At 36.9% G+C, this 15,342-nt stretch overlaps 4 protein-coding genes across 12 annotated transcripts; 3 read left to right on the forward strand and 1 right to left on the reverse strand.

The window, feature by feature from the left end:
- Nucleotides 1–12: 12 nt before the first annotated feature.
- On the reverse strand, nucleotides 13–2,312 carry LOC6563338 (tetraspanin-33). The gene is made up of 3 exons (XM_001989514.3): nucleotides 1,681–2,312; nucleotides 1,445–1,615; nucleotides 13–1,037 (listed from the first exon to the last, which is right to left on the reverse strand). The coding sequence occupies exons 1-3, from the start codon at nucleotides 2,066–2,068 to the stop codon at nucleotides 715–717; spliced, it is 882 nt and encodes a 293-aa protein (XP_001989550.1). The 5' UTR covers nucleotides 2,069–2,312; the 3' UTR covers nucleotides 13–714.
- A 302-nt stretch (nucleotides 2,313–2,614) lies between these two features.
- LOC6563337 (methionine-R-sulfoxide reductase B1) lies at nucleotides 2,615–8,561 on the forward strand. 5 transcript variants are annotated; one of them, XM_032736921.2, is made up of 4 exons: nucleotides 2,615–2,644; nucleotides 4,978–5,163; nucleotides 5,233–5,397; nucleotides 7,927–8,561. In XM_032736921.2, the coding sequence occupies exons 2-4, from the start codon at nucleotides 5,052–5,054 to the stop codon at nucleotides 8,157–8,159; spliced, it is 510 nt and encodes a 169-aa protein (XP_032592812.1). In that variant the 5' UTR covers nucleotides 2,615–2,644; nucleotides 4,978–5,051; the 3' UTR covers nucleotides 8,160–8,561. The 5 variants fall into 5 exon arrangements, with proteins under 5 accessions (XP_032592812.1, XP_032592808.1, XP_032592811.1 ...); XM_032736917.1 differs by lacking the exon at nucleotides 2,615–2,644 and adding an exon at nucleotides 3,045–3,323; XM_032736920.2 differs by lacking the exons at nucleotides 2,615–2,644; nucleotides 7,927–8,561 and adding exons at nucleotides 3,112–3,323; nucleotides 6,252–7,914.
- Nucleotides 8,562–8,686: 125 nt separating this feature from the next.
- On the forward strand, nucleotides 8,687–11,959 carry LOC6563336 (thiamine transporter 1). 4 transcript variants are annotated; one of them, XM_032737534.1, is made up of 6 exons: nucleotides 8,687–9,263; nucleotides 9,369–9,495; nucleotides 9,571–9,653; nucleotides 10,218–10,519; nucleotides 10,581–11,157; nucleotides 11,209–11,959. In XM_032737534.1, the coding sequence occupies exons 2-6, from the start codon at nucleotides 9,370–9,372 to the stop codon at nucleotides 11,471–11,473; spliced, it is 1,353 nt and encodes a 450-aa protein (XP_032593425.1). In that variant the 5' UTR covers nucleotides 8,687–9,263; nucleotide 9,369; the 3' UTR covers nucleotides 11,474–11,959. The 4 variants fall into 4 exon arrangements, with proteins under 4 accessions (XP_032593425.1, XP_032593426.1, XP_032593424.1 ...); XM_032737535.1 differs by having other exon boundaries at nucleotides 8,800–9,495; nucleotides 10,581–10,714; nucleotides 10,916–11,157; XM_032737533.2 differs by having other exon boundaries at nucleotides 8,802–9,263; nucleotides 9,325–9,495.
- Nucleotides 11,960–13,160: 1,201 nt separating this feature from the next.
- LOC6563335 (thiamine transporter 1) lies at nucleotides 13,161–15,119 on the forward strand. Of its 2 annotated transcripts, XM_001989511.2 has the most exons (5): nucleotides 13,163–13,418; nucleotides 13,480–13,781; nucleotides 13,978–14,297; nucleotides 14,352–14,593; nucleotides 14,665–15,119. In XM_001989511.2, the coding sequence occupies exons 1-5, from the start codon at nucleotides 13,207–13,209 to the stop codon at nucleotides 14,930–14,932; spliced, it is 1,344 nt and encodes a 447-aa protein (XP_001989547.1). In that variant the 5' UTR covers nucleotides 13,163–13,206; the 3' UTR covers nucleotides 14,933–15,119. The 2 variants fall into 2 exon arrangements, with proteins under 2 accessions (XP_032592950.1, XP_001989547.1); XM_032737059.1 differs by lacking the exon at nucleotides 14,665–15,119 and having other exon boundaries at nucleotides 13,161–13,418; nucleotides 14,434–14,472.
- Nucleotides 15,120–15,342: the final 223 nt, after the last annotated feature.

Here is a 15,342-nt window from a genome sequence, read left to right on the forward strand (position 1 = left end):
AATATTGTGAGATAAGTATATTTTTGTTTGATGTACTACAATAGGTTTAAGTAATAAATATTACTACTAATTGTGTTAATTGTACAATAAACGCATGCAGTTTGGTATTGTTTAACATTTGAATTAAAATGCCAATTTTAAATGCATACACTTCACTTAACACCTATGTACATTATGTCTTTTTTTTAATATGATGTAGAGAACACAAAGGTATTGCATATAAATACATAAAATTTGTTTACTTGCTTAGAATTTTGTCTATGCTATGCGATAAGCCATTAAAATACTTAGATATAAACGTGCATTAAATGGGTCAATGCATCCCATAAGGTGGCATTTAGTAATACAGTAATCTCTATAGCTATATGGGGATATACATGTATAAGATATATAAGTGCTAGTATTCAGAGTATATAATATTGAGAAACGCACAGAAATGCACATTGAAAGGCAAGAGAAATCGAGATGTAAACAATTCTCGAGTGAGCAACAACTGTATAATAATAGCTTACGAATAATAATTGTAGATAAAATTGTGGAAAAAATATTTGAGCACTGCACGGACCAGATTAACAAAGACGAAGACGTAGTTGGCGACGGCGACACAAGACGGCCTGGCCGAGAAGCTTCACCATCGCTTGCTTACATTTGTGTGTCGTAGTAGTAGGAGAAATCATCGAAAGGATATCCGTAAAAAACCGGATGCTATGGCACTCACGACCAGCGCGACTTCTGCATTTCGATCTGGCCCTCCAGAGTCTTCGCCAAGTAGATAACAAACAGCTGCACAAAAGCAATGCCCAATGCAACACCAGCAATCACATACAGATTACGCTCGGCCCAGACCCTAACAATTTCGATGCAGCCACTAGTCCAAATGCGTTTGCTGGCCGCCGGCACCGTGTGCGCCTGCACACCATAACCGCACATAATGTTGACTAGGCCTGAGCTAATATCGGTGGCATTGATGCAACAGCTGTAGGGAACACCACATCGCTCCACTGAAGGTGACGAGCAGTTGAAGTACTCGTTCTTGCCTGCAAAGCATTAAAGAATGTCAATTAAAAACAAGTAAGAGTGCTCTAGCTGGGAGTATTCAAATGTTTGAGATCCTCTACTTGGCGCTGGACTCCCATAAGTGATTAACTTTTCTTCTTATCATGCAGCACTGGAAATTTCATTTATTTCCGCAAAGTACTCTGTACTGCAGTGCTTGCAATTATATCTATGTTTAAGTAGCTGAAGTATAGGCATAATCTTACAAAAACAGACAGACTACAGATTGACGAACATTTTATGATCTACTAAGTTCGTCGGTTTGATAAGAAATATAGATATACAAATGTATATACATTATGGCTTCTGAGAAAATCTGCTTTCCGCCTGTTACGTGCACTTGCACATCCCATTGTAGCCAATCTATTTATTATTTATTTGCACTTACTCCAATCCAGATAGCCAACATTGCTGAGACCGCAGCACTTGAACTCCTGTTGGGCAAAATCTATAAAGTTCTGCAAGTCGGAATCATCACGATAAGAGTGAATGATCTTGTCAGTAAACTGGTACTCCAGAAACGAGTTCATGTTCTGCGGAAACACGAAGCAAATGATTGCTGTAAGACAAGAAGTAGAAAAGTAATTTATTAAAATGTCAACTAGAGTTAAGATCACCACCCACCAATGGCCATTTCTAAGAGGAAGAAGACCAGCAAGCACATGGAGTAGAACTTCAAAAGGCAGGTATTTTCGCGAAGGGCACCCAAGCAGCCAGCAAAGCTGACCACAAATACGACAATGCCAGCAATGATCATGACTAACGATATGTTAAACATAACATCATAAACAGTTTCCAACCGAACCCAGCCATTGCCGTCCTTCAGCTTATCCATGAAAGCGTATACCCCGATAGCTAAGAGCAGCCCACCAAATAGCCAGAACAGAAAGTTTAGCAGAAAGATAAGGTATTTCACACAGCTGGAAACGTATGTGAACGTATGATGGGGATACGACATGCGCGGATGCATGTATCCGCCGCCGCCGCCGTGGTGATATCTGTGATTGCTCATGGCTTCGAATTCACTACTCAGTATCACTGATAAGTAAAACAAAAAAAAATTTGAATGGCGTTGAGTTGTTTCTTTTTAGTTTCTTCTTCTTCACACTGTTTCGCCCTTTGTTGACGCCCTCTTTCAACGTGGTGGTCTGCTAGTAGCTTTTTAAGATGCACTTTTCACATTGCGTTTTTTTTATTTACGGAGAGACTTGTCACATTTACTTAAACACACATTCTGCCTGCTTTATATTACAAAATGATCAAATTAAGAGCAATTAAAGCATTGGGCAGCCAACAAAACAACAAATAATTTTGCAATGTTACCAGATTGTTAAATTCGAAATTATCATCGTTGGCAACGCTATTCAACAGCTGCTGAGGTTTGACGCGCTGTCTGGCAATGTTGTATAATTCCACAGGCAGCTGTTTACTAGTTTTTAGTTTTTAATTTTCCTTCGCTGGGGAAACATTGTATGTGGTTGGTGTCCGCAGATTGAGCGCTGCCTCCATCAGCTACAAAATTATAAACAAAAAGCCAAAAATAGCGCATAAAACAAGCAACAACCACAAATTACATACATATTTGCAGGTGAGCGTTTTTCTAGCGTAGCGCCCCATTCAAGGACACTGGGTGTAAATGTGCGTGTGTGTGTGCATGTTTCAGTTTGCCTTGCGTCTGTCGTTTTAGGCATTTTTTTATTGGAAAAGTAATTTGGACGAGGCTTTCTTCATGAAAAATTCTTCTCAGTAGGAAATTTAGTGTGTGTTTATTATATTTTTTTCAGCAACCGTGTACAATTGGGCAAACTGCATCCATTGGGTTTGGCTTTCTCTCTTATGCGCTTTCCCTCCGTGTCTGTGTGCACACATGCAAACAAGCTGTGAATACGTAGAAATAGAATGCCAAAAACACGGAAGTGAGCAAAATTGCATAAATATTAGTTTAGTTCTATGTGTGTGTATGTGGGCGTAAGAAAAACACACATGTGCAAAACATTGAATTTTCGCCATTTGCTATTTTACCGTTTCACCAGTGATTAAATAACCCATCAGTGCCAAGTGCAACCTGCAGTCGCATTTGTTGCCGTTGTTGTTTTACTTTTTCGTTGTCAATTTTCGAGGTGCTTTAAAAATGTTTTCACTTTCTCGCCACGCACTGTGGGCACGAAATTTCGCACTTATTACTAACAAGCAGAGGTGCAACGTGAATCAATTGAAAGCAGGAGCCAGCGCTGTCTCTGCACTTCCATACGTGCGTGCCTTTGCAGGTGAGTTTGACGGGGATTCTATGGGGATGGGGTTGGTGGTGGGGGTGTTAGTGGGTGTGTCTGTAGCCTAGTATTTGTTGTCCATTTGGAAGCAGCTCGAAATAATACAATGGATTCGATTTATTGTTAAACTTAATACAATTCAATCGATTTTTCTTATACACAACATGCCTGCCCAGTGATTGGCGAATTTCCAATTACGGTTCAATTTTCTAGTTCAAATTGTTGGCATTAATACGTTGCGCACTTTATAGCTGTCAATTCAGTTGCTATTTTTAGCCAGACAGTGAATCAGTGATTCGCATTTGTAGCTTTTTTTTTTATTTGAAAAGAATTCATCGTTTTTAATTGTGCGCGACACACATCGCTGATTTCAATTTTTTTTTAATTGTACAAAAAACCGGCCCCAATTTTCCCTCATTTCGTGCACCTCTGCTGTTATTGCTGTTTTTGTTTATATTGGGCGCCACTTCACTTAAGTGAGGCAGCATATATTTATTTATAACCAATGCGTTTCTTCATTCAATTTGTAGCCGTGCAGCGTCCATAACAAATATGTTTACACCTTTTCGAATTTTCAATTTTCATTTCTTTAATGGCTTCAAGTCACAAGCATTTTGTTTATACCTTGTACATACATGTATGTCCATACCAATTGCGTGGTTTCAAAGTATTTCTTCTTTTGAAATTTCTTTGGCTTGTTTTTAGTGTGAATATTCCTCGATTACTTAATGCAAATAGTTATTGATAACAAGACGATTCGCCATCTTATCGCTTGTAGGCCAACTTGCACTTTTTTATTGGAATTTATGAACACTTAAGCGCTGAAATGCCAGTGAACTGATAACTTAATTGTGGGTCAAAATATAAAGCAATTGCTGTTTGCTAGATTGCAAATCAACGTTTATTAATAGTCAAATAATATAGCTACTACTACACTCGGAAAAATAGCATTGAAATTTAGATAATCGCGAAATCAAGACCAACTCATCTTACTATTCAGATAGTATATTCTTAAAGCTCCATGTTGTGTCTTAATAAAAACCAGTGTTTATTTATTAAGAAAAAATATTTACTCTTGCTGATAGCAGTGATTTCCCAAAGTAAAACTTTGCAATGAGGGCGGCCTATTTTTGAAAAAGGGACAAGTGGAGAATCAAATTTTGTGCATTACTAACGGAAAAACTTTTTATATTAGTACTTAAATTGGATAAGAGTTAATTGAATTTCTGAAAATCGCAGATGAGGGTGATATTTAATTGAGAGAAATAGCGACTAAGAGCCAGGACAAAGATTTCGACGAAGGTTATGACTAGAAAAGAGGCACAGTAAGGACTATAAGAGCAGGGAAAAAGCGGAGAAAAACCTAATAATACTACAAATAAGAATCTTCAGCTAAAGAGACAGATAGTGTGAAAAGAGCTAAAGAATTCAATTTGTTGGTTACAGTTATTGGAATTATTTTTACGAATAGCTAAACGATTTCTAGTGGAACTTATGAAGACACATCGTATATTTAAATACACATGCTTAATGCATGCCATATGCATTTTCTGTTGTAACTTGATATCAATTGCTCAATTGTTGTGAAAAAAAGTGAACTACTCAATTGTAAACCACAAGCTTAAGTATACAAAATCGTCTTAAATTGCAGAATCACGTCAAGGCGACAACAGTAACAGAAACAGCAATAGCAACAAGAACAACAGCAACGCGACAAATTCCAGCATGGAGAATAAAAGCGAAAAGATTACGGTAAACAAAGAGGAACTGCGCAAACGTCTAACGCCGCTGCAGTATCAGGTTACACAAGAAGCGGGCACCGAGCGCCCTTTCACAGGTGCGCTTTATTACATTATTATGTTGGCACAACCAAATAATAACGATCTCACCTTTCGCCATTTTTCAGGATGTTACAACAAGAACTATGAGAAGGGAGTGTATCAGTGTATTGTCTGTCATCAGGACTTGTTTAGCTCGGATACCAAATACGATTCGGGCTGCGGCTGGCCAGCGTTCAACGATGTGCTTGATAAGGGCAAAGTCACCTTGCATCGTGATGCCAGTATACCAGGTATGTGCACTATATCTTTATATATATAGTGCAATTAAATGTAGCTGTAGATACGTTCAGCACTTTTAGATGTTTGCAAAAGTTTTGCATTTGAGATTTTAATTTTGTACAGTTCTTTTTTATAAATATATTTTATTTGTTTGTCGCTTTGCAATAACAGCTTTGACTGTAAATGAATTTTAAATTGATTTTGAGCACCCTGTATAAATATACAAATGTTTTAATAGATTCTAGATGAAATTTGTTCAGTTGCAGAGACGCTTACAGTTACATGTATCAAGATCAATTCAAAGAATCGGAAAATATATTTAAGCTCCGCTTAACCCATATGTTGTACATCCAACTACAGTAACAGTATTGAATTGAAATGGAGTTTGTCTTATCCGGCATTATTGTATTGTAAATTGTCCCATCGTGTTTGTTGATGTTATTGTTACATATATACATATATAGAAAGATCTGTAGACTGGTACAAAATGCGTACATATATATACGTTTGCGTGATAACCAATTTAAAGCCATGTGTGTGTTCACTGTAGTTGTAAAGCCGCTTAAGCGCAAACTGTTTGTGTTGTTTATTGTGAGTTTCTCCTGTTTGATGAATGTGCAACTAATCGAATTCTGAACCGAAAACAAAAACTAAAACTTACCTAATTGAGTATTATTCTTTTATCCACATCTTTTTTGCTAACCAAAAAAAACTGAATACCAAAAAAAAAACACTTCTCAAATTTCCCAAAATAAAAAAATTACAAATTTTGACATTTTGTTATCTGCTGCAACACACTACAAAAAAAAAAATGATTATGCCAAATATATGATTAAAACAACAGTAGTCATTTCAAAAACGTTAGGGATGGTTCGCACCGAGGTGCGCTGCTCCAAGTGCTCGGCTCACATGGGTCATGTGTTCGATGATGGACCTCCACCGAAGCATCGACGCTTCTGCATCAACTCGGCATCGATTGATTTTGTGAAAAGTCAACCACCAGCAGCAACGACAACATCGTCCAAGAAATAATGATATTGAGAGATCTATGCACACAAAATGCAAAAAAGAAAAACCAAAAAAGACAACAAATTATATGTTAAGTTGAAGTACATCTAGTACATGCATATATTACCAATATTATAGGACTTTATTTACATATGCTAAAAAAAAAAACAAATACTCATTATATATATTGTTGGTATGTTTATAGCGCCGATTTGTGATTTGAGGCTTGGCATAAAGTATTAAGACCCCATTTAACAAAAATTTCATTTATGTTGTAGGAAAAGGTGCATAAGCCAGAATTTATTTTATTTTTCTCATTATTCAATTACTTTTTTAATTACGGTTTCGAAACATTTTACTCGAGCTTTCCAAGTTCCATAAACAATTCTAATCATAAAGCACGCATAACTTGATCAACTACTTTAATTTATTGCAAACAATTCATCAACATTCATTGTATATATATATTTATTATACTCTATGTATTTATGTACCAAAGCTAAATAGCTGGTCGCATTGCTTTGTTTCGCTTTTTATTTAATTTTAACACATTTGTTGATATTTTTTAATATGCCTTACGATGGTTTCTTATTTATTTTTGTTTGGTATTTATTCATATTTATATTTGATGTATTACATTGCAAGACGTTTTGTAGCCGATCCATATATTGTCCAACAAACTGAATAATGTATACTTTTCATATATTTTTCTATTTCTCTTTTTTTAACTCGCTTCGAAAAAAAAACAAAACAAAACCAATACTTTATATACCGCCTGTAAACGTTCTTTGGGGGTTTGTTTTGCTAACAAAACACTCAAACACACACACTTACACACACACACACCTACACACACACACACCTACACACACTCATCGAAACACACTCAAAATCATTGTTAAAACCGTAAACTATAATGTAAAACACACAATGCATAAAATGGCTTATTAACTACAAATATAAAAACATTATTTTTACAATTCCAATATAAAATGTATATCACAACTAAATCGTTCGCAAAAAAATATCATCTTTATATTGATTTCTTCATTTATCGACCGACGCTGTCTACTGTTATTTTTCGCTCTTCTCTTGCTATCGCTATTTGTGTCTATCCTTGATGCAATCGCAACTTTACATTCCCATCTGGCAACATTTGTCTCGCTGTCTCTTGCACAATTACATTTTTGCCTTTACGTTTTCTGTTTCTCATATTGCTTGGATCAACTATCAATTCACTCTCTCTTTTGTGTTGCGTATACTCCTTTGCATATTATCCTCTCTCACGAAATCTCGCTCTCTGTCTGCTTATCATTTCACCTATTTTTTTATATTTATTTTATAATTTTCAATACTATCTTAATCTGAACAAACTCAATGAAATGCAAATATCAATGATTGTAAATTCCAACAAACCACAATGAAAACGTAATCTGCTCTATGCAACATAAACAAATACAAAAATTAAAAAAAAATGAACGAACATACGTACCCAATTAATCTCACATCTGCAAAAAATACAAATAAAAAAGGGGGCAATATTTTACTACTAATTGCACATCCAGAACGCATACGCACCGAGGTACGCTGCGCCCGCTGCAACGCCCACATGGGACACGTCTTCGAGGACGGACCGAAACCGAATCGCAAGCGCTACTGCATCAACTCAGCATCGATTGATTTCGTTCAATCGGAGCCATCGGCGATGACGGCGACGTCAGCACAAGCTTTAAGTCCACAGGGCACGCCAATTGCGCAGCAGTAATGGAAATAGAATGCCTGGGAATGGAACAATCATCAACGAACACACGAAACATGTGCGAAAGAGTCTAACCTCAATGTTGCTGTTATTAAGAGTTTTTACACGTATTTTCTAACTTTCCGTAAATGTGGCCAATAATTCTTAGCATAGTATATTGATATCTCTTGACAAATGGACTGCTGTTCATACAAATTGTTCACATGAAAATCAAATTATTATATTAATACTCCGTCGTTTGTGTAAATAGCTAAATGTTTTCCCTCTTTTTCCTTGTTATACATACGCATAAATACATAATTAATTTGTAACACACACACACAGACACATACAAACATAAATTTAAAATGTGAGCGCTAATAAACGTGTATTTTTTACAATATACAAAAATCAATTTGCTAAACAGAATTGGAATTGTAGTTTTTTTCGAATTTAGCTTTGGCGCGAATTACAGATGAAGTGCGAACAGCTGCTTAGCATCGCGTTGCCAACCAAACGAACAGCGCATGAGCGCTGCACACAGCTGTTGCATTGTGATATAAGAGCCGGCATAACACGAAATACAAAATTATTTTGTGCTGACAGACAATAAATTAATTAAACTCAAAATAATTACGGGTTTATTGTTATTGTTCTTACAGACTTCACTTCGTGCCATAAACTGAAATAAATCCAATGTGACACTGATAACATGCACATAGTCAGATCGGTGCGCGCTCCCCACGTTCTTAGTCGCATTTTAAGTGGTATAGGGTATCCGCCAAATCAGTTTAACCAACTGTTTGCAAACAATCAAACGTTTGATTGTATGTATGTGTGTTTGCACTTGTCTTTGACATTTGAAATTTTGAATTCCGTGCAATCGGCAAATTGTTCTCCGAACGCCAAGGCGAAAACAACGTGCAATGCGCTTTGTAACATAAAAGTTTTCAATTATCTTACAAACATTTAAAGAGCAATCAGTGCAGCGCATCGAAGTTCGATGATGACATCCAAGCAGCCACATCCAAATAAATCCACTCAACGATAAGATTAACCGACAGATTGTATCAGCTTGATGGATTCCAAGAAGCGCAATTCGCCTGTCTGTATTTAAAATCCAAATAAAAGGTACGCAAACAGCTGAGGCAGGTAAAATAGACTGCAGCATATAGTCGTATTACGACGATAGCTTTCATTGCATTAAGCTAATTACGTTACGTGAAACGGTAACAGGATGAAGGAATGGTTCAAAATATCCTGCCTGCTGTGCGTCTTTGGCTTTGTACGCGAAATTCGTCCCTCAGAGCCCTACGTCACGGAATTTATTTTGGGTCCATGGCGCAATATTACAGAGCAACAGGTGATTTTATATTTTGTCTCTTTTCATTAAGCAAGTTCTTAACTGTGACTTTTCGCATCCAATTGTAAATAAAAGCTTGTACAAGATGTGTATCCAGTGGGCACCTACTCAAACCTGGTTCAATTGGTATTCGTTTTTCTCATAACCGACTTTCTGCGGTAAGTTTGTTATAAAATTACTAAAAATATTATAGCTCATTTTATGTTAAAGTAGCCTTGTAAACAATTCAATGCATTACAGATAAAGGACTATGATTGCTATACGATCTGGAAGTTCAAGTATAAGCAATTTCAAATATAATAAAGAGTTCCATCCAGAAAGTATTAAAGTTCTTACAAAAATAATGTTCTACTGAAGGCTTCTTTTACTAAGCCATTTTAAACTGATTGTTCGAATAGCAGATACAGTTATGGATAGGCCCGACTTCGATAATTAGATCAATCAAATTTAAAACAGAAACAGAAAGCCTGTCTTGGCTAAATGCACTCAGATGCTGATATATACACAATATGTGATACGATTATAATACCCTCCACAAGAGTATAAAAAAAGAATAAAGTTTACATTATTTCAATAGAGAATCAAATGTTTATTTAATTGATGAGGATTAAGTGTCAGTTCCATAAATAAATGAACTTGTTGCTCAAAGTAGACAAAATAGGTATAGCGGTCTCACAAAGCTTAATTTGTATAGTAAAATAATCTGCCTCATTTCTTTGCAGCTATAAGCCACTGATAATAACAATTGGTGCTGCTGGTGTGATCATATGGAGCATGCTCATTTGGACGACCAGTTTGCTGTCATTGCAGATCTTGGAATTCTTCTATGGTACTTATATGGCCGCCGAAGTGGCCTACTATACGTATATCTATGCCAAGGTGGACAAAAAGTATTATCCACGAGTTACATCCCACACTCGGGCTGCAATGTTTGGTGGTAAGCTAATCTCAGGCATAACATCGCAGCTTATGATCAATCTGGAACTGATGGACTACAAGCAGCTCAACTATATAACGCTGACCAGTGAGTTAATCAATTATAAGACATCAAACTAAATTGGTTTAACCTAAACACTTTTCACTAGCACAAATCATAGCAATGCTGTGGGCCTTCGGTCTGCCTAAGGTGGACAAGAGCTTGTATTTTCATCGTGAAGCAAATGCGATTGAGTCCACGCCCGAAGCACGCAGGACATCACAACTACAGGTGGAAACACAGGTAGAATCAGTCGACTCTGATATGGCCAGTCAGCAGACAATTAGACCGGCTATGCGCCTGCTCTGGCAGCACTTCTCCAATGCCTACACAAATCCGCGAGTGGTGCAGTGGAGTTTGTGGTATGCGCTGGGCTTTGCTGGCTATCTGCAGGTTAGCTACTATATGCAGGTACTTTGGAAGACTATCGAACCAAATCCACAGATTGCGTGGAACGGCGCTGTAGATGCCGTACTGACCGCTCTAGCAGCAATGACTGCTCTGGCCGCAGGATATCTGCATAATGATCGTGTGAGGCCACGAGTCAGTTTGCTGGTGCTATCGTTGCTATCTGCATTGGAAGGTGGCAGCATCTTAATCTGCTGCTGGACTCATGATATCTATTGGTCCTATGTGGGTTTTGTGATCTTTGGCGCACTCTATGGCTTTACTATAACTGTGGCCAGGTACGTTTCATATTATGCAATTTATGATTTACTTAAATTTTTCACTTTTAGCGCTGAAGTGGCACGTAATCTACAGGAGGAAAGCTTTGGTTTGGTCTTTGGCATTAATACACTACTCGCTTTGGTCTTTCAATCGCTGCTTACCGTCATTGTTGTCTCGGAAACTGGTTTTGAGCTCGCTCCTGTGGGACAGTACACGGTCTATGCTTTTTATTTCATTGCTGTGGCAATCATATATTTAATATCGGTCCTCACAGAGCATCTGTGGAACCGCAGATATGAGAAAGACCAGCTAAAAACCATTAATTTAGAATAAATCTAAGCAGTGGCATGCGTAAGAATTGCGAAAGTAACTTAATCAATCTATTTCATATTACAATTTTTTTCACAGTCTTCACTCTATGTTTTGACTGCTTCTCCTAATTAACGTACAAGTTTAAAGAGCTTTTATACTTTGTAAAGAAACCCGCATCCGTCTGCAAATGTTGTTGGATTGTTCTTTTAAGTATTATTTCACATTTTGAATATTTTATTAGTAAACTTTTAGAAATTAATGTTTGTTAAAAGTTCAGTTTTTGCAATTCTCGCGCTCGCCATTGAAAATGAGCTTTTTGTACTTAATAGCTCTTGTTTGTAAGCGGTCACAATATAATATATATATAATTTTATTCGCATACATAGCAGTGCTATATTTAAAATGATATTTTAATCATGCTGTTCGATGCTTCAACCACATTTTTCAAAACGCAACATTAAATGTTCCAAGAAATGATGTACAAATTAAAATGATTACTATTATTATAATTATTATTATTATTATTATTATTATTATTATTATTATTAATGGGATATCTGCACTGCGACCTACCAGATCTATTGTGCCCCTTCTTCATGTGTTATCAAAGACGCCTTCTGCATGCTGCTGAATTTTAATATTTTCAGAACTTTCATAATTGCGGAGAAATAAATGTTCATCCGGGTAGAGATCCGCATTACCTATGTAAGCACTCATTTGCCTGAGCCTACCAATCAAGACTGAGCTATTTGTTGATCCGGGCTATCAGCATAGTTGACTTTCGGCACGGTTCGAGTGACACCTCAGTCCGGTCTGAAGTGAGATGTGGAGATAGGATGGAGGTAGGTAGACAGTGGATAATAATATCCGCTGTTTGATCTGACTACGAGGAATCTCGCAGCTAACATTCCCGGGAGAGGTCGTTGGCTATCCGCAACCGGTGACCCGCCTTAGTTCCGCAAAGTTCTTAGACCAGGTAGTTTTACCAAGAATGAATCATATGATTAAATGGATTCATTTCATATTCAATTTATTTGTGCACAGTGATGTCTCATTCTCACATGCGCACAAACACGAATCGGTGTAATGAGGCATTTGTTGGGTTCGCTGGGGCAAGTGACGTTAAAAGTCAAAAATTTGAGAATACCTTAGCACTATTTTTATTATTATTATTATTATCTTTGGTTTTTATCCGGATCAACATCACTGGATACTATACAAATTAGAGTCGGATATGTCAACTTGTATTTGTAATGTACAAGTGATAATCTTTTTGTGTCTTTTTAAATTACCCCACAATTAATAATTAAACGATTTGCTTAATTAGTATACAAAGGTAATTCACCTTCTAGTATAGACATAAACATTTATTATAACAAGTAATACTTGTTGATATACTTAATTGAAAACCTGTAACATGACTGCATATACGACGACTTTAAACGCTCTTTAAATTTTTATGTAGCAAAATGGTTTATTGTGTGAATTTTTAGATAGTGTAATGTGAAAGATCGTGCACCTTGCTAATGATGGTTCGCGATTTGTCGGCAAGATTTAATCTATAGACTGAAGTGCGCTGATTACAATAAGAGTATAATCATTGTTCAAGTTATAACCCTATAACACTATATGTGATTACTTTATTTATTTAGATGATATGGTACGTACATGAGTAGTCAAGGTGCTGCCGGCAGCTAAGCCCCTCAGACCCAGGGCACCGATTAGACAGTGTTGGGCAGGCATTGGGGTTAGTGATGGAATTGTCTTGGCTAAGAATTTCAGGCGTGTTATGTGTATTTGGATTTTTACGCGAGCTGCGTCCTTCGGAACCTTACCATGCCGAGATCTTGCTGGGTGAGTGGTATAATGTGACGCAGGATCAGGTGAATCGCGCCGTCTATCCCATTGGCACCTACTCTTATCTCGGCCTGCTGATTGTCGTATTTCTTGTCACCGATTTTCTAAGGTAAGCGCAATGCTTCCAAATAAATATATGTGTCTATTTATGTGTTACATATATTTTGTAGATATAAACCGATGATTGTTGCCAACGCTTTAACTGGCATTGTTATTTGGAGTGTACTGATATGGACGACAACTTTATTGGGTTTGCAAATTGTTGAGGTATTTTACGGCTTTTATCAGGCCACCGAGGTGGCTTACTATTCCTACATTTATGCCAAGGTCGACAAAAAGTATTATCCGCGTGTCACCTCCCACACCCGAGCGGCCATGCTTGTGGGCAGGCTAGTTGCCGGATTATCGGCACAACTTTTAATAGGTCTGGATTGGATGAACTATCAGCAGCTTTTGTACATTTCCGCTGGATGTAAGTATACAATTAAATTAAATTGGTCTAGACGTAAATTGGTCTTGTCTATAAGTCTGTCAGTCCGTTTAAAAAACTTGTTATTCCAATCATTTTTCATAAGCCCCTTTCAAGTTGTCTAATGCATTAAAGCATCGTAAATTTAATTTTCGAACAATCACTTTACCAACATCAATATCTGTCCTTTTCTGCACAGCTCAAGTCTTGGCACTTCTTTGGTCTTTCGGACTGCCCAAAGTGGAGAAGAGCTTGTATTTCCATCGGAAAACCAATAGCAATGACAATGTAAAAACACCGACTGACAATGTTGAGCGCATAACTGATACACCACAGCCGCCTATCGCCAAGGAGGATCGTATACAACCACTTAACCTGCTGTGGTCGCATTTCTACAGCGCATATACGAATCCATTGGTACAACAATGGAGCTTGTGGTATGCAATCAGTCTTGCAGGCCAGCTGCAAGTTACGACCTATATGCAAGTGGTCTGGAAATCGTTTGACAACGAGCCAACAGTGAGTATTATAATATGCCTTAATTGCTAGTCTAATCAGCTTAATTGCATGCAGATTGTGTGGAATGGCGGCGTGGATGCCGCTTTGACTGCATTGGCTGCTCTCTTCTCTTTACTTGCGGGTTATTTTCATGCAGGTCGTTTGAAAACGCGAGCCAGTTTTTTATCGCTGGCAGTACTGTCGGTTCTTGAAGGTGGCTGCGTATTATTGGCATCGTGGACAACAAATATATATTTTTCATATCTGGGCTATGTGTTATTTGGAGCACTCTTAGGGTTTACCATCACGGTGGCCAGGTTAGTTTGACATTCGCTTCTTATTTATCTTTTCTCTTCTTAGCCGATTTGATTTTTTTTTTTTTTTGCAGCGCCGAATTGGCCGGAAGTCTGCTAGAGGATAGCTTTGCCCTGATCTTTGGCATTAACACACTTATTGCACTCGTTTTACAATCATTGCTCACTCTGGTGGTCGTCTCTGATAGTGGTGGCCTTAATTTGACCACATCTGAACAGTTTACCGTCTATGCATTTTATTATTTAGTAATTGGCATTGTGTATTTCGTTGCCATTATCGTTAAATATTTATATAAACTCTCAAAGTGCTCGAAATCTAATGACACATGTGAAATCGAATAAGTCAAATATTGATGTATTGATATTACATAAAAATAATTAACATTTTTCGGTGTTCAAAATTAGATTTCTTATATATAAATAGCTTAAGTAACTAATAATGCCTTATCGAAAAAAATTTATCAGCATAATAGAAAATTTCTCGAATAAATATCTACTTTGGTTTTAATAAATAAAATGTTTAAACTAAGCAATTTGTTTTTTCTTATATGAACTTTAGTTATACTTTTAATTTTCCGTTACTACAATGCAAAGTACAGCCAGATAAAAAAAATATTTCCGCCAAAAGTTAGTGGGTCAAAAATAATACAAAGCCAACAATAAATAATCAATCAAATCACATTAAATTGCCTACGTTAAAAAACAGTTATTGCAATAAATTCAATTTGAAGATTAATACCAAAATATTTGAA

Source organism: Drosophila grimshawi, unplaced genomic scaffold (genome assembly GCF_018153295.1).
Source record: "Drosophila grimshawi isolate 15287-2541.00 unplaced genomic scaffold, ASM1815329v1 contig_311, whole genome shotgun sequence".
Classification (NCBI taxonomy): Eukaryota; Metazoa; Arthropoda; class Insecta; order Diptera; family Drosophilidae; genus Drosophila; species Drosophila grimshawi.